Below are 17,888 nucleotides of genomic sequence, written 5' to 3' on the forward strand. Positions count from 1 at the left end.
TTCAGTGCCGAAAAAGGAATTCCTGATATTTCCACTGTCAAGCTTGTGGGTGTTACGTGGTCAAATTAGTGGGTAGGCCTATTAATGACGTTTTCAAAGGTTGTTTTTCATTCGTTTTCTTTTTGTCTTTGTGACTGAAAATTAGAACAGTTCAGTCAGTGACTAAATAGCGTATTGTTTCGAAGCCAGACTAACCCGTCTCCTACTGAAGGTTGGCACACCTCAAGGTCACACAAGAAGATTACAAAAGTAGCCGTTACTCAATGTCCTAATGTCCTATCAAGAGAACGTTTAGAATATGAGAAGAGTTTCCACCTGGGACGTTTTGCTCCAGACAACAGAGAATGCACACCCCCCCCACCCCCACCCACTCCCTACAGACTGAAACACGAGCATGTTACTGGCAAGAATCGTAACTATAGAACCCGGGAGATCTGTTATGCTTCCTCATTGTCTGAAAACCTTGTGTTCTACTTTTATGATCGTCCCAGTGTCATGGGCATCTGGACGGGTTGGCACCGACACCACCTCCTTGAAGCAGGGACATTGACTGACTGAACATTGCAACCTGAAAGTCACTGCAGAGAAACAGGCTCATCAAAACATGACGTTTTAATTCATACTTTTTTCATGAGACACCTGGAACAGAAAACATTATTCATCAACTGATGTTGTGTCCTTGGGCAAGGCACTTCACCCTACTTGCCTCGGGGGAATGTCCCTGTATTTACTGTAAGTCGCTCTGGATAAGAGTGTTTGCTAAATGACTAAATGTACTTCTAATAAGTGCAACACTTCCTTACACCTCACTTCTGTCACTCAACAGCACTTGTACTTCGTTCAAACTAAACTCCTGAATCTAAAACGAAACTTTTTCACACTGGTTGACCTGCATCTGCACATACTTGATAATTTTTCCTCTCCTCACCTCAGGGGTGAGGGGGTCGAAGTAAGGAATGGTCCAAGCTGTCAGCAGGAAACAATGCTGTTTGAGTCTGCTGAGTCACTGGGAGGAACACGACCTGGTCTCAGTACAGGTGTCTCCATTGTTTCCAGGCATGAGCTATGTGCAAAGTGTCATTATAAATCAAACAAGTGCAGTAAAATCAATTGTCATCTGTTGTGTTCTTTCCCTAGAATTGGTCGATCTAAAAAAGAAGTCCCAAGACGTTGTTTTTGTCCGCAAACATGGGAGTGACAAGAGAGTAAAGTTTCAGTGTTAAATTCCAGTGCTGAAGTCCAATACCCACTCAACAATTACATCTTTGTTCTTTCTGCAGTAGAGGTGTAATTTGATATATAGAACTGCAAATGCCTCCTATAGGTTCACTGTCTGGGATGTGATAGGCACACTTGTTATTTTAGGGGATCTAAAGAACCTGTACGATGATTAACGGTTCTCAAATAATTTCCTGAAACTAATCCGAAATCATAAACACAGGGCTGGTTGAAATGGTTGAAATGCGTGTGTCACACGGCGAAACCGTGAGAGTTGGCAGCTCTGTAAACAACTGACCACAAACACTGGAGCTGTTAGCTTTGGTTTCCTATTGTTGCATAATCCAGGTCAGTGTTTGGGAGTCAACAGTACCCCCCAGAGGCATGCCGCAGGAATCTTTCTGTTTTGGACAGGAATGATGGGAGAGAAACCAGGCGATAGTTGTTGCCTTCAGATGACTCTAATGTTGTTACCAGCAGCAGCAGAGAGACTGGGGCTGAGTGGAGCATGAGAGGAACACCACGAGGTGGGAGAGGGGTGTTAATGACTGAGAAAGATGAGGGATGATGTCATTGCTTGTGAAGGGGGACAGAGCTGGTGTGAGAATTTTTAGAACATTTACATTTATATTTAGTCATTTAGCAGACGCTCTTATCCAGAGCGACTTACAGTAAGTACAGGGACATTCCCCCCGAGGCAAGTAGGGTGAAGTGCCTTGCCCAAGGACACAACGTCATTTGGTTGGCATAGCCGGGAATCGAACTAGCAACCTTCTGATTACTAGCCCGCTTCCCTAACCACTCAGCCATCTGACTCCCATAGAACATTTTATTTGTGTATGTAATTTCATTTCAAAAGGTTTTGGAAACTTTTAAAGCTTTGCATGCTTTAAAATGCAAAATCATAAATTAAAAATCACTAACAATACTTTTCAGTTTTCTCTAGACCAATCTGTAACACAAATGGCACCATTCCTTCAACTGTAACTGCCAGGACAGACTGCCAGTGGAGGAGACTGAGTCACAGTCTAGAGAGTACGAACGTGAGTGACAGCACCATCAACCAACTGCCACGGAAATTTGCCGAAGCTCCAATTTCACACTGGCAGGATCGATGCGTAGGATTGGATGGCTGCTGTGTCGGGGCGGGCGCAGGACACATGAGCAATTCCGCAGTGGATTTTGAAATGACATTGTCTTGATCCATCTGTCCTCTCTCCAGAACCCAGTAGAGGTTATCCTTGAAGAAATATGCATTTCCTAGAGGACAATAAAAAAACACTTAAGGCTAGTCAGTGTTTGGGGTCGTTACAGCTACACACTTCAATCCCGCATCTCCCTCCTCAGCCCTCACCTCCTTCCCAGGTGATGATGTCATCAGGGTGCGATGGTACCCCTCTCCAGAGGGTGGTGGGTTTGGGGTATCCAGGCTGTGGCTTCCCCAGGGCGTCCCCCTGCGTCTGGGTCTCGTCGAACCTCCAGTACTCGCCCATGCTGAACAGGTATGTGTTGCCGTTGTGGGCCCACACGAAGGCAGCCTCCACGCGCCGTGGCCCGCGGCCATCCCGTCCTCTCATGCCCCAGTCAGCCAGCGGCCGGGGGAAGCCGGGCAGAGACTCTGTGTCCTGGAACACCCAGTACTGGTCTCCTACAGGGGACCACAACAACGCACCCAACATCATTTTATTTTTTTACGTTATTATTTATTTGTCATGCTTCATTGGACAGTTTGTGAGAGAAGTGTGATAGGAAAGGCAGGCAGGGAGGGAGGCTGGATTCAAACCCAGGTTGCTGTGGTAACGTACACTCACTAATCAGGTGAGCTACCGGGATGCTCCCTTTACATCATCCACTGCAGACGCTTGTATCCGAAGCAACGTTACTAATGGTGCACAACGTACAGCTGAATATCGAGAGAAGATCTTGTAGCTAATGAGCAGGGTAAGTTCCAGGCGTGGCCGTGGGGGGTACGGGGGTGGCCGTGGGGGGAACGGGCAGGGTGTGTTCCAGACGTGACGTGGGGGGTACGGGCAGGGTATGCGGTACGCTTTCTTACCAATGAAGAAGATGATGCGGCTGTCCCTCTTCCTTTCGTAGACCGCGTCGATGTTGGCGGTGCCAGGAGGAAGGCCCAGCCAGAAGTTGGAGATCAGGGCTGGTCTCAGGGACACCAGGGAGCCGGTCCTCTGCAACCTCCAGAAGTGTGGGCCTGGAACAGGACAACCACAACTGAATTCTCTAGACCAGGGGTGTTCAGTCCTGGTCCTCAGGGTCCACTGCCCTGTATGTCTTAGATGTTTCCCTGCTTCAAATGAATGGGTTGTTATTAGGCTTCCACAGAGCTTGATAACAACCCATTCATTTGAATCAACTGGCCTTAAGAGACAGGTCTGTGCTGTTTCCTTGTCCTACCCTTAAAGAGACAGGTCTGTGCTGTTTCCTTGTCCTACCCTTAAAGAGACAGGTCTGGACTGTTTCCTTGTCCTACCCTTAAAGAGACAGGTCTGTGCTGTTTCCTTGTCCTACCCTTAAAGAGACAGGTCTGTGCTGTTTCCTTGTCCTACCCTTAAAGAGACAGGTCTGGACTCTTTCTTCGTCCTACCCTTAAAGAGACAGGTCTGGACTCTTTCTTCGTCCTACCCTTAAAGAGACAGGTCTGGACTCTTTCTTCGTCCTACCCTTAAAGAGACAGGTCTGGACTGTTTCCTTGTCCTACCCTTAAAGAGACAGGTCTGGACTGTTTCCTTGTCCTACCCTTAAAGAGACAGGTCTGGACTGTTTCCTTGTCCTACCCTTAAAGAGACAGGTCTGGACTGTTTCCTTGTCCTACCCTTAAAGAGACAGGTCTGTGCTGTTTCCTTGTCCTACCCTTAAAGAGACAGGTCTGGACTCTTTCTTCGTCCTACCCTTAAAGAGACAGGTCTGGACTCTTTCTTCGTCCTACCCTTAAAGAGACAGGTCTGGACTGTTTCCTTGTCCTACCCTTAAAGAAGAACACTTCTCCCCGGATGTTGGCCACGGCATCGAAGCCCCCCCCACAGCGTTCCTGGAGCGCAGGATCTGGACTGGGACGGGAAAGCAGGTTAGGGTTAGGGTTAGGTGGGATGGGAAAGCAGGTTAGGGTTAGGGTTAGGTGGGACGGGAAAGCAGGTTAGGGTTAGGGTTAGCTGGGACGGGAAAGCAGGTTACAGCACCAGGAGAGCTAGGGGAGCTAGGATGGTGCAACTACAACCAGTTAAGGGAAGTGAATGAGAAAATGTTCTAATACTACGAATTCTAATGCAACAAATTACCCCCTCTCCCCCCTCCCTAAATGACACATCAAAGTGCTGAATATCAGAAACACTTCCCCTTTGTTACTTTGGTTGTTGTTGCTGTGCCTGGTACAGTGCACAGCGTTCCCTGAACTTACTGCAGTGTGGGGCGGGGGTGTGGGGTCTGGGGCAGCCTGGGCAGGTGGGGGGTGGTGCCTCCCTCTGGCCTGGCTGTGACTCGGTCCTCTCTCCTTCCTGGGAACACGCACCACACCAGGAAGGTTGTGAAACACACCTTGACAACTCCTTTGTGATGACACGTTGATTTGAAATACAGTTTATCTGGAAATTCAGTTCCTGGTTCTTAACTACAGAGTGACTGTGTGAGGAGAGTACAGAGAACCTGCTAGTTTCGGGATTTTTCATGAAGTGCTGAAGCAGTTCTATTGGATAGATAACACTAGTTAGGACACTAGTTAGGACACTAGTTAGGACACTAGTTACAACACTAGTTAGGACACTAGTTACAACACTAGTTAGGACACTAGTTACAACACCCAGTCAGGGAGTCAGGTGGCTGAGCGGTTAGGGAATCGGGCTAGTAATCCGAAGGTTGCCAGTTCGATTCCCGGTCATGCCAACTGACGTTGTGTCCTTGGGCAAGGCACTTCACCCTACTTGCCTCGGGGGAATGTCCCTGTACTTACTGTAAGTCGCTCTGGATAAGAGCGTCTGCTAAATGACTAAATAATAATAAACACCCGTTGCCAGTTAGAATAACAGGGGTCGTGGGGTTAGGGGTTACCGTAGAGCTGCTGGATAGCCAGGGTGTCGTCCATAGGCAAGCTGTATGAGGTCACATCCCCCACGGCCCCCTGGTAGTACGGCCTCATGATGGAGGGGCTGGAGGACGAGTGGGACAGCCCCAGGGCGTGGCCGAACTCATGCACCGCCACGGTGAACAGATCTGTGCTGCCATCATGTCCTGTTGGGGGTCAGGGGGAGGGGGAGAAGGGGGGGAGAGTTAGGGGCAGGTGGAGGGGTCATATCTGATTTATTGGCTTAGGAGTTGTTCATTGTTCCAATGCCTGTGTGTGGGTGTTTGTCTGCTTGCTTGCTTACATTTCGAACTTACATTTTGAATTTACACTTTCGAACCCTAACCCTTACATGTCTGTTAACCCCCCCTACCTGCATGTTGACCTTTCTGCCTGCATGTATGCTTATCTACCTGTCATGACAAACACATGCCTTACATTTTTACAAAGATTTAAACAGTGGTTTGCTTTTGTTTTCCATATCTGCCTGTTCTGACGTCCATCCCGTCCTGAGGCAAGTATGTCTATGCTGCTCTGATCACGCCTTTGGGCTGATCAGTCAGGTGCACCAAAGACGTAGGCATGTGGTTTGTTCAACCGATCACGTTCTGGAGTCATGCTAGAGCTGCCCCACACAGCAGAGCATGTGACAGCCGTGTCATCACAGCGTGTGTAAAGAGACAGACATGAAAGGAGAAGTGTGAGTCAGCATTATTAGGATAACCTATACGAAGCCTATATTTCTGTCTTTCTCTCGTGGTTTACTGCTTTACCCTCTTCATCACTCTTCATCTCCCCCTCGGCACCCTCACCTCCGTAGCTCCACACCTCCACCCTCGACACCCTCACCTCCGTAGCTCCACACCTCCACCCTCGACACCCTCACCTCCGTAGCTCCACACCTCCACCCTCGACACCCTCACCTCCGTAGCTCCACACCTCCACCCTCGACACCCTCACCTCCGTAGCTCCACACCTCCACCCTCGACACCCTCACCTCCGTAGCTCCACACCTCCACCCTCGACACCCTCACCTCCGTAGCTCCACACCTCCACCCTCGGCACCCTCACCTCCGTAGCTCCACACCTCCACCCTCGACACCCTCACCTCCGTAGCTCCACACCTCCACCCTCGACACCCTCACCTCCGTAGCTCCACACCTCCACCCTCGACACCCTCACCTCCGTAGCTCCACACCTCCACCCTCGACACCCTCACCTCCGTAGCTCCACACCTCCACCCTCGGCACCCTCACCTCCGTAGCTCCACACCTCCACCCTCGGCACCCTCACCTCCGTAGCTCCACACCTCCACCCTCGGCACCCTCACCTCCGTAGCTCCACACCTCGTCGTCATCGAAGTGCGTGTCCCCAGCGACCTGGTCCCTCCCGGGGAAGAAAGCGTGGGCGAGAGTGCCCCCCTTCCCGTCGAACGGGTAGCCGTCGTCGTGGAGCGAGCGAACAAACGACACCCTGATGTCCCCTCCGGCCCCCGGCCCCCCTCCGGCCCCCCCAGGGGTCTGGTGGAAGCTCAGCGGCGCTGCGGCACTCCAGGCCTGGAAGGCCCGGACCAGAAGGCTCTCCACCACGTCAGTGGGGAGGTAGGGAGAGACGGAGGGAGAGGGGTAGCTGTGGATGCTGGAGATTGAGAGATAGAGAGACAGAGAGAAAGAGAGAGACAGAAGAGAGAGAGACACAGAAGGAGAGAGAGAGGGGGGAAGTCCAGCTTTACAGCCTGTTGCGTGTCCTGCCTGGTGTTGCATCAGGGCTGTCACCAGACCAGTTACGCCTCTGTATCGTTTTGTATAGATTGCAATTACCACATGACTTTCTGCAAGACTTTGTAATGCAACGTTCTGCACGCAGTGCACACAGTGTGTGTGTGTGTGTGTGTGGGGGGGGGGGGGGGGGGACAGGGAGGCGGGACACACACCTCCAGGTCAGGTCGGTCTTGTCCCACTTCAATCCAGAGAGGGCATACCTCTTCCTCCTCTTCCTCAGCATGTCCTCGCGCCCCACAATGTCAGGCAGAGAGCACCTGGGCACCGACATCAGCTGGAGGGTGTCACTATCTGGCAGAACCGGAAGAAGCACCACAAAGGGGATGTTCACTAAGTGTAGTTAGTTACCAACTCTTGCTAACAGAGTAGTATAGTTAGTTACCAAGCTGTCCAGTCTCCTTGAGTCCTCCAAACCTCTGCATCACACGGATCGCCCTCTCAAGCCCCTCCATCGTCTGCAGCTTACTGGTGCGCGGGTCTGGAGGGGGGAGGTACCCGTACCTGCTCAACCAATCCTGTGTCAGAAAAGGCAGAGAGGCTGTCAGCTATGATTATTGAGACAGGTTTAGCTTGGTGGGTAGAGCATTTGGCTGCAGATAAAAAGGTCTCAGGTTCAATTCCTGTATGTTGCTTGGGGTGAAAGCATCTGTTGAGCATCATGATCTCAACTAAGTCAAACTGTTATGGACATCTTTATACTTTTCGTATTAATTATAAATGTTCACAATGTCTGACTTTGGAAATGAAATCTTCTGGTAAGATACGTAGTTCTAATTGGCCTTTTCATACCAATAAGACAAAAAAATGCATGAACTATAAAAATAATAGTAATAATAATACAATTATAAAAAATTACATAAATAACTTAATGATAATACCATAGATTCTAAGTGTCAGTATTGAGATGTTCGAGAACCAGTGCATGTCTGACAGGAAGACAATATAACCTCCGTTTCCCTTCTCAGATGAAATTAAACATGACTTCACTGGAAACACACATCATTCGCCACGAGGTCCAGTTATGAATGTACTGTTCATCAATATACACACAAACCTTTCCACACGCGTGTGTATGAGACAGCAGTTCTGTAAGCATGCGTTCTTATGTACGTGCAGCTTATTGGTAGGAGTATAAGTGTTTGTATGCACAAGCAATTCCCTAAACTGTATTTACTCCTGAGTCTTACACCCCAACCCTTCTTGTGGTTTCACCGTTTTGTGTTTCCGACAACTGTCAGTTGGGTAGTGATGTAGCCTAACTTAAACACGGCTCCACCCTTTCACTCGTGCCCACATCCTTAACTGCCACTAAGATTACTAAATATTATTTACCTTTATTTTCCGTTTTGTAACGTAACACAACTGAAACGAGGATGGAAAAGATGTAGAATAATAGACTCCTGCTCTGCTTTTCCCCTTTAGATTAGTTTGCCTGGATGTTTGTATCGAACCTTCTGCTGATTGGAGTGAACTTTGATCCTGTCTGAGTCGTGCATTTGAGTCCCAGTCCTGTGGTTGCTGCATAGGCCTACTGTGATTATAGTAGATTTCAAATGTAATTTGAAAAAAAAGTCGCTAAATATAAATCGATATGAATTGAGACCAAATGCATGTTTAATTTTTATATATAGCCTATATATAGCCTAATCTACAACGCATATTATAATTTGTTTTTAATGAATGATTACCATAGCCCAAGACGGACTAGGAACGAGTTAAATTTCGGACAAGTTTGCCAAACTCAATACTTCAGTCAATGCTGGCTAAATGAATAAATAACAAGAGGCATATTGCTGAGATTTATAGTCATATTTAGATTCATAAACAAGCGATGAGAAACTCACCAGTCCTCTCGTATATTGGTCAGGCAAGGTCGCAGATTCTCCGGTTGAGGTGAACACGGGGAGAAGCACGAGTAATAATAATCCGGACTCCATCCCAAACGTCAGAGAACACTGCCAAACAACCGTTAGCTTTTGGTAGACATCCATGAAACTAAAAAATATTCTAAGCGGAAAAGAACATATCGCAATTCTTTGGTCTAATTATGATAATAAGTGATGTCATTGATCAACAATCTTCAGAATTTGTGTCATACACATTTCTCTTAGACTTTTGCAAGATTCCTATAAGAGAGATGCTGTATCTTACCGTCTCAGTAGTCTGTCGGCGTTGGCAGTACCTCTGGGGAACAGGCTGCTGAACGATCAATACAGATGCTCTTACTCCTCCTCACCCGCCCCTCCCTCCTACTCGCTTTCTCAATTCACGAAGCGGCACATATCGGAAATCAAAAACATATACATTTAAAATCGTTTTTTCCTTTTTATGAATGTCATTTTCTTATAACAGTTAGTTTCTAGGCCTGTAAGCGTTAAACCCTACAAATCTCCTTTGTTAATACTGTGTTGTGATATGTCTTTACAGGAATGTGGAGGGGTGAAAGAGGGAAAAAATGAGGTTTCGTAAACAGATAAAAACAGAAGTGATCTTTTTCTCCAGCAATTGCAGCATCTGACCTACTCTACTCATGGCCCTGATCACAACCATCCTCAACACAGTCGCCTTGTCATGGTTCTGATTACTGTCTTGTTTGCCCTCTCTGCTCAGCATCACTGGTGTCATCTTTCTCCTCTTCCTCCTTATCCTCCACTCCCTTCTCTCTTTCATCCTTCTATCCCCCAGAGCCCAGGGAGAGTAACCATTACACTGTGCTGTGTCTGCAGTGAGGAGAGGCTCTGATGATAGTGAGGGCCAGAGATGTACAGGAGAGAGAGGAGAGGAAACAGGAAGGAGAGAGGAGGAGAAAGAGAGAGGGAAGGGATCAATGAGAAAAAATATTAGTTATTTATGTCATAATAATATTGTTCTCTTTAGCCAGCTGCTACACGTGCATTTAATGACACCAGCAGTGGCACTCCTAATGAAGCAGTAACGCTCCTTATGAAGCAGCAAGGCCGTAGCCATGGAGTCCCCCCCCCTGAAAACGTGTTATGTTTAGTTAGGTAGGGTAGTGTGTCCCCCCCAATATATATTATGATTATGGTCCTGTGAAGCAGTAACACTCTTAATGAAGCGTTAACGCTCCAAATGAAGCAGTAACACTCTTAATGAAGCAGTAACACTCTTAATGAAGCGTTAACACTTCTAATGAAGCAGTAACACTCCTTATGAAGCAGTAACACTCTTAATGAAGGAGCTTTCTAGCTGTGACGTCTGCATGAGGTGAGATCACGGAAACACATCTTTCACAGACACTGACCTGATTCACACTTCTACCACATCGCTACCTCTTCACAGATAATAATAGTTTGGGCTACTTTGGGGAGGAAGAAAAACACATTGTCCAAGTGTCTCATTGCTATTAGAATTTTATTTTCATTAAAGGGTTCCAAAGTCTTCACAAAAGGGTAGACTTCTCACACTGAACTAACACTTCACAGTTTAACATGGAACACACAAAAGATCACATCATGACAACAGGAATAAATAATATAAAAAAAAAAAATAGAGTTATCAGACATTTTATGAGAGATGAAAATGAGATATGCAGACATAGAGTAGCTAACAACATTTTAAAAGGAGGGTGAACATGGGTTTACAAGTCAGAAACAAATCATCAGTAATAATGTACAATTGTGAAATGATTGTAGTGAATGATAGTCAAGGTATGTCCTTTGGTCATGCTCATTGGTCACGTCCATTAATGTGGCAAGTTGTATAGATAGTGGCTGATCATTGGCTCTCTTGTAAACTGCTTTGATTGTCATTGGCTCAGGTCCCTGTTTTCTGATTGGTTGCTTTTCTAAACAACACTTCTTACAGGCTGGAGGATCATAGTGCTTGATTGTCATTGGCTGATTGATATGCTCATGAACACTTCGCAGTGAGAAGATTCACTTGCTAGATTGGAAACTGAAAATGACAGGTTTAATTCTCGGTTGTCTGGACGTTGGATATCAACTACATGCTTCTTCCATCTGTACAAAAATACTCTGGCTGACCCCTGGCTGACCTCTGGCTGACCTCTGGCTGACCTCTGGCTGTAGCTGATAGATATGCGTCAAACAGGGTTAAAACTAGGTCACAGTTGATTGTCTTCATGAGAAAGTTTAAAATCTTCACAGTTTCTTCACTATAAACGACCGTTCACTGTTAAGTGTTTAACATGGAACAATCTGGAACAAGCTGGTCGCAAAGCTGATTCATCTTCAAAAACTCTGATTACATTTTAAACAAGTGAAATTGTCAGTTACTGCATGTACCAGGTATTTTATAGTAAAATTGTCATTTGTCACACAATAAAAGAATAACGTGTTTTTACCATAAGGATACAAGATAATGTACAGAGTTTGGTACCAGTAACCTTCACCCAAATACTGAATAATTTAGAATATAGTACTGTATATGAAAATGTACTTATCGTTATCATATACAGATGTTTTTGGTGCGTATAAGTAAACATGTAAGGTAGGTAACCTTTCATACCGTACAGTAAAATAAAGTGCAACCAACAATGTTCCAGGTTTGTTTGTTTGTAAACATTGAATGCATATTGGGGTGTGCATTGAGTCCCTCCAGACCTCCAGGGCCCCTGGTCCCCCAGCCCTCCAGGGCCCCTGGTCCCCCAGCCCTCCAGGGCCCCTGGTCCCCCAGCCCTCCAGTGCCCCTGGTCCCCAGCCCTCCAGGGCCCCTGGTCCCCCAGCCCTCCAGGGCCCCTGGTCCCCCAGCCCTCCAGGGCCCCTGGTCCCCCAGCCCTCCAGGGGCCCTGGTCCCCCAGCCCTCCAGTGCCCCTGGTCCCCAGCCCTCCAGGGCCCCTGGTCCCCCAGCCCTCCAGGACCCCTGGTCCCCCAGCCCTCCAGTGCCCCTGGTCCCCCAGCCCTCCAGGGCCCCTGGTCCCCCAGCCCTGGGCTCCCTGAACCCATGCATCCCATCCCCTTTCTCAGTTCCATTTTTTATTAAAATGTTTTCCTCTCCCTCCTGGTTTGATCCTGTATGCTGGTGTAAGAGGTTGTTTTAGGGCAGTTCCCCCCCCCCTCACCCACCTCCCTTTCCCTTCACCTCCTCTCACCCTGTCTTCTCCACCCTCTCCTCCCTCCTTCACCCTCTCCACCCTGCCCTCTCCTCCCTCCCTCCTTCACCCCCTCTCACCCTGTCTTCTCCACCCTGCCCTCTCCTCCCTCCCTCCTTCACCCCCTCTCACCCTGTCTTCTCCAACCTGCCCTCTCCTCCCTCCCTCCTTCACCCTCTCCACCCTGCCCTCTTCCCCTCCAGTCTTACTGCAGCCGGGCCCAGTACTGCCCCAGGCCCTGGCCCATGTTCTGCTCCCCTCCTGGGACCTGCACTGGGACTGACACCCCTGGGGATATGAGCCCTGGAAAGGCAGGAGAGAGAGAGGGAGGCAGAGAAAGAGAGAGAGAGAGAGAGAGAGAGAGAGAGAGAGAGAGGAGGAAAGAGGGGGAGAAAGTGAGAGAGAGAGAGAGAGAGAGAGAGAGAGAGAGAGAGGAGGAAAGAGGGGGAGAAAGTGAGAGAGAGAGAGGAGGAAAGAGGGGGAGAAAGTGAGAGAGAGAAGACGTAAGTTGAAAATGGTGATTGTGTGTGTAGGTGTGGTTAAGGTAACAGTTGTGTGTGTGTGTTAGAAAGCTTCATTATCGTACTGAAACTCCCAGGCAACAGCCAGACTCACCAGTGCTGGAGTTGGAGGAGGGCGGAGGGAGCAGGTGGGGGGACGCGTACGAGGTGTCGTAGCTGCGCGGGGTGGAGGGGGAGGGGGGCAGCATGCAGGAGTAGGAGCTGGCAGACTGACAGGACAGAGATAACGTAACAGGAAACACATACGAGAAGGAGAGAAAGAAACAGTAGTTGAGAAGTTGTGATAGCGGAACTTCATAAGACAATGATGAACACATGTTCATTGAATCCTGTGGTTTTGTCCAAGCCGTATGGAAGCAAATCGGTGACATAATGTTTTGAATTTTAAAAGGCATTGAATTAATATTTTTATATTCTGATCCAAAAATAAGTTTGGATTCAGGTTGCTCAAATTTGAACAGTAAAATTCAGATTCCAAATATTGAATAAAAAAAAATCATACTTCAGAAATTCATCTCATTTCTCCAACTGCAGACCTCTCTCCTTAGGCCCCTCTCATCCTGGTGTGGCTGCAGGCAGGCATACATCCATACATGAGATTGGTCATACAATCACATCCTGGGGTCTGAGGAGAGAGGTCCGTTCTGAGGCAAGCAATATCTTGGTATTCCGGATGTTGCAATCCCAATTTTTTTGAGTTGAATCTTTCTGGCAGAATTTTTTTCAGTTAAATTTTTGAGATTCTTTTTCGCACCAATTTCTTTTTACTACATTTTTTTCAATGTGTCAATTTTTTTTACTCTAATTGTTTTTACTTTTTTGGATCTAAATTTCACCATTCGAATTTGAGCAGCCTGCTCAAATAAATTTCAATATTTAATGCCTTTTAAAATTCAAAACATTATGTCACTGATTTGCTTCCATAAAGCTGTGTCTGCAGGTACCTTAGCAAAGCCACATATGAGAACACATGAAATGCGCTAAAGACACACTGTTGGGCAACTTGAGGTATATTATTTTGACCCCTTAAAGTAACCATCGTCACCTTGCTAATCTGTGTGCTTACAGAAACCTGTCAATGGAATCACATTTTCCCAAAAAAAAAATCCAGAAAAAAAACAAATCCAGAAAGAATGCGCAGATCTACTTACATTTACATTTAGTCATTTAGCAGACGCTCTTATCCAGAGCGACTTACAGTAAGTACAGGGACATTCTCCCCGAGGCAAGTAGGGTGAAGTGCCTTGCCCAAGGACACAACGTCATTTTGCACGGCCGTGAATCGAACCTGATTAATAGCCCGACTCCCTAACCGCTCAGCCATCTGACCTTCAACCAGTAGGTGGCAGCAGAACAGCATGGTTTTACAGTGCGCTCTACCGCCATCTAGTGGATGAATGAAGACTGTCGTCTGGTGTTTAGGACAGATCCCTCTGGCTCCGAAGATGCCTTCAGATCAGCTACTACTTCCTTCACCTTGGGACTTGAACCCCTTTCCAGATGCAGACAGACACAACCTGTTTGCACATGTCTCTTGTAACATCGCTGAAAACATCAGCAACATGTGACACAGAGGAAGAACGGTCTCATATTTACCAAGATAGTATAAATACATTAAAGACGACACACGTTAAAGAGGTTATGAAGACATTTAAGACGATATACATTATAGGTTATAAAGACATTTAAGACGATATACACTGAGGATGTCATAAGGACATTAAAGACAATGTGCATTAAAGATGTCACAAGTGACTGGGATTGGGGTTAAGCAGCTTTACCTGAACACCTGTGGAGAACACAGAGAGAGAGCTGTAACTGGGCAGAGCAGACTCCGTCTGACTCAACATGGAGCCTGGGGAGACAGAGACAGGCGGGTCACCACCGCACAGCACAGACACATCACTGTCACTGTTACTGTCACTGCTGTTTTGTAGATTACAGCTCTTATTACTGGTGCACTGGGTCTGGTCGCTGAGATGTGGTTACTGTGGAATGTGGAATGTAAAAAGGTGGAATGTAGAATGTAGAGCTGGACCTTCCAAGGCTGTCTGACCTGAGCTGCTGCTGGGTTGGTGATGGTGGTGATAGACAGACGTGTTGAAGGAAGTGCTCAGAGGGGTTTGGGCTTGAGAGCAGGAAGTACCGCCCCCAGACCTCCTCTGGTTTCTAAGCTTCTCTTCTCTCCTCCACTTGGCTCTCCGGTTGGAGAACCACACCTGTCAATCATCAAGGTGTGTCAACGACAGATGCCAGGTGGCCTGTGATGTAAACTCCGAGCCACGAGACTTGTTGAGGTTTTACTGACTAACTGACTGACTGGCTGACAGACAGACTGACAGACTGACACAGACTGACCAACAAAACAAACCTGTATCCGGGCCTCTGGAAGGTCAATCTTGTTGGCCAGTCTCTCTCTCGCAAAGACATCTGGATAATGTGTTCTTTCAAACTCTGTGGAGAATATTGGCAGAATTAAGTTATATTATCATTATATCATTTGATACTTTGAATGCATCTTCTCTAAAGCTGACCTATGCTCAGAGTACTGACACCTCACAAAGACAACATTTATATTAACACTTGACTAAGTATATAGAAACCTAGATTAAAAACCTTATTCTAGAGTTCCTAGTCATGGGGTTTCTAAACCTAGCCACCGATTATCACTGCGTCAAAGTTATTCAAAGTGCATCAAGGTCAGCGATGTTCGTTAACATCATCTACAGGAAGTGACCTCACAACGCTGTGCTAACCCTCAGCTGCACCACGTAGAGACTGCACCCTCATCCTACCCTCATCCCTTCCTCATACAACCCTCACACCGCCCCCATCCTCTTATCTAGCCCTCATCCCCCTCATCCCGTCATTCCCTCATCCCACCCTCAGCCAGACCTAATCAAGGATACGTTTCTGATCCGGTTAGTGTTCACACCCCACAAACACCAGAGGCGCACCACAACTTCTGCTTTCCTTTGAAAGAAACTGGTGTTTCTACTACTTCCTGTTTCCCCATACTCTGACTTCCTGTTTCCCCATACTCTGAGGCCCCTGAGAGAAACCCTGTGGACCCCTTCTGCGGCTCCTCCTCCTCCCAGACCCAGTTACATAACCCACATCAGTGCTGCGAGAAATCCATGTTAACGTGCTCAAACAGCCCCTAGAGAGCGCGTCTGGCCAGAAGCAGAGGTCCCATTGGCTAACCTCACAGGAGGCGGAGACAGCCAGGACCCAGAGAGCTGCGATTGGCCGAGGGCGGCGCTGTGTCTGACCTTTCTCCAGGGCCTCGATCTGCTCCTGGGTGAAGCTGGTCCGGTTCCTCTGAAGCTTCCTCTTCAACTGCAGCCTGAGCTGGGACTCTTCCCCCTCGTCTCTCTCCACCTGACCTCCTCTTCCTCCTCCTCCTCCTCTTCCTCCTCCTCCTCCTCCTCCTCCTCCTCCCCCTGCCTCCACCCCCAGACCTCCATCTGTATCCAACAGACAACCCTCTGACACTGACCGAGGGGGAAGCAGCACATGACAGCAGCGTCAGGGGAACATACATTATTATTATTATTATAAACAGGAAACACAAACACATCGTGCACACCAGGCCCCAGATACATGAACGTCACCGTTAGGGAGGCGAGACTGTAGACTCCAGACAAGGTCAGGTAATGGAGAAGAAGCACCACCTACTGACAGCTCTGTGAACTGCATCCGGGTGTTGTGTATTTTTTTTATATTATCATCAAGCAGGCGCTTTTATCTGAAGAAATGCAGGAGGCAGGGATTTGAGCCTGGGACCTCTTGAGCTGCTGTCAAATGCTCTAACCACTGAACCATACCCATCCCCCATACAAACAGTGTCATGTCTTAGTCGTTTTGGGGTGTTTTGAGGAGAGGACCACAGTGATCCACTCACCTGGGCCGTGTTGGGTCTGGGTCGCGGAGGGGTCATGGTACCAGTTGTTGTGTCCGGACCAGTTGGATCCACTCTGCAGGTTCAGCATGGTTAGCTTCTCATACATGCTCCACCAGGCCTCCCGTCGTCCAGGAACAACACTCCCCTGCTCAACCTTAAACCCCGACCCCTCAACCCTGTCTCCTCCCCCAGGAGACTGAAGGGAGGAGCAGGAGAGGGGGAGGAGAGAGGCAGGAGAGGAGAGAGGCAGGAGAGGGGTGGGGATGATGGGAGAGGGGGGGGGGAGTGGTGTTGCATGAATTCACACATGGCTGGCATTGTGGTGAATTAGCTTCACGCTGACAGACAGAAATGGAGTTAGCTACATGGGTGCTGTCAGAGCGCTTGTGTTCTACATTCACAGGCTAGTAGACCTCAGGGAGATCGGCTACATTAGAACCCACTCTGAGAAACGCAATGTCATTTCTGATGCTGCCTGCTCTGAGCCCCGTGGCCACAGCCAACCGCAAACACACACACAGCGGTCTACTCTGAACTAGCTCAACACCAAAACCTGCTCAGGAACCTTCGCAGAGCGATTAGTATTTGTTCAGTTCATCAGAGCAGTTTCTGACAGCAACACTCCCATTCTCCTTCACACATGCTAAAGCCTCAGAAACATAGGCATCATGTCAGTATTGTGTGTGTGTGAGTATGTGTGTGAGCAAGACTAACCCTAACCCAGAGGTCAAAGGTAATGACCAGAGCCTTCTCTCTCGCTCTGTCAAAGGTCAAGTTCGCACTCAACCAAAAACAATCTCCAGCCACATCCGACACACATTTGTCTTTCTGACTTCGGCCAAACCTACATCCCTATTCTGTCTTGCACCTCCTGCACCGGATTGAATTTGCGGAAATACAAGCAGAACGTTCACTTAACATTTAAAAGTTGACGTACACATTTAAACATAGGGGAAAATCCCATGACAGAGAAGGATAACTCACCGAGTGTTGAACTGAAAGGAGCGCAGTGAAGTCAGGGTTCCTCTCTGTGTCTCTTCAGTTCACTACTTCACTCCCTCCCCCTCTGTCTTGTTCTTCGGAGTTGTTGACAATACTGAGTTTGTAAAGGTAGGAAGGAGAGACGGAGAGATGGAGAGAGGCAGACGGGGTGAGGGAGAGTGAGAGGAAGAGGGAGGGCTCAAGAGAGAAACGCGTCTGCGGGCACTCTTGTCCTCCAAGCCATGGAGGGGGGGGTGGAGAGAGAGGGGGGTGAGAGAGAGAGAGAGAGAGAGAGAGAGAGAGAGAGAGAGAGAGAGAGAGAGAGAGAGAGAGAGAGAGA

General features: G+C 48.0%; 1 protein-coding gene across 2 annotated transcripts; it reads right to left on the reverse strand.

The window, feature by feature from the left end:
- Positions 1–711: 711 nt before the first annotated feature.
- mmp25b (matrix metallopeptidase 25b) lies at positions 712–16,673 on the reverse strand. Of its 2 annotated transcripts, XM_067244594.1 has the most exons (17): positions 16,568–16,673; positions 15,936–16,157; positions 15,035–15,117; positions 14,720–14,882; positions 14,446–14,518; positions 12,758–12,888; positions 10,827–10,828; positions 8,916–9,002; positions 7,454–7,586; positions 7,224–7,362; positions 6,606–6,928; positions 5,278–5,439; positions 4,631–4,727; positions 4,201–4,283; positions 3,275–3,427; positions 2,573–2,866; positions 712–2,478 (listed from the first exon to the last, which is right to left on the reverse strand). In XM_067244594.1, exons 1-17 carry the CDS (start codon positions 16,671–16,673, stop codon positions 2,240–2,242), a joined length of 2,490 nt encoding a protein of 829 aa, XP_067100695.1. In that variant the 3' UTR covers positions 712–2,239. The 2 variants fall into 2 exon arrangements, with proteins under 2 accessions (XP_067100695.1, XP_067100696.1); XM_067244595.1 differs by lacking the exons at positions 10,827–10,828; positions 12,758–12,888; positions 14,446–14,518; ... (2 more) ...; positions 15,936–16,157; positions 16,568–16,673 and adding an exon at positions 9,223–9,247 and having other exon boundaries at positions 5,278–5,457; positions 6,621–6,928; positions 8,916–9,026.
- Between the last annotated feature and the right edge of the window lie 1,215 nt (positions 16,674–17,888).

Source organism: Osmerus mordax, chromosome 10 (genome assembly GCF_038355195.1).
Source record: "Osmerus mordax isolate fOsmMor3 chromosome 10, fOsmMor3.pri, whole genome shotgun sequence".
Taxonomy (NCBI): Eukaryota; Metazoa; Chordata; class Actinopteri; order Osmeriformes; family Osmeridae; genus Osmerus; species Osmerus mordax.

Coding starts and splice junctions, on each gene's coding strand:
- mmp25b (XM_067244594.1), bottom strand. CDS start 16,673: ATGTATGAGAAGCTAACCATGCTGAACCTGCAGAGTGGATCCAACTGG. Junction 12,889..14,445: donor GTGTTCTCCACAGGTGTTCA/GGTAAAGCTGCT, acceptor TCCTGTTACGTT/ATCTCTGTCCTGTCAGTCTG. Junction 7,587..8,915: donor ACCAATATACGAGAGGACTG/GTGAGTTTCTCA, acceptor TTTCTGACACAG/GATTGGTTGAGCAGGTACGG.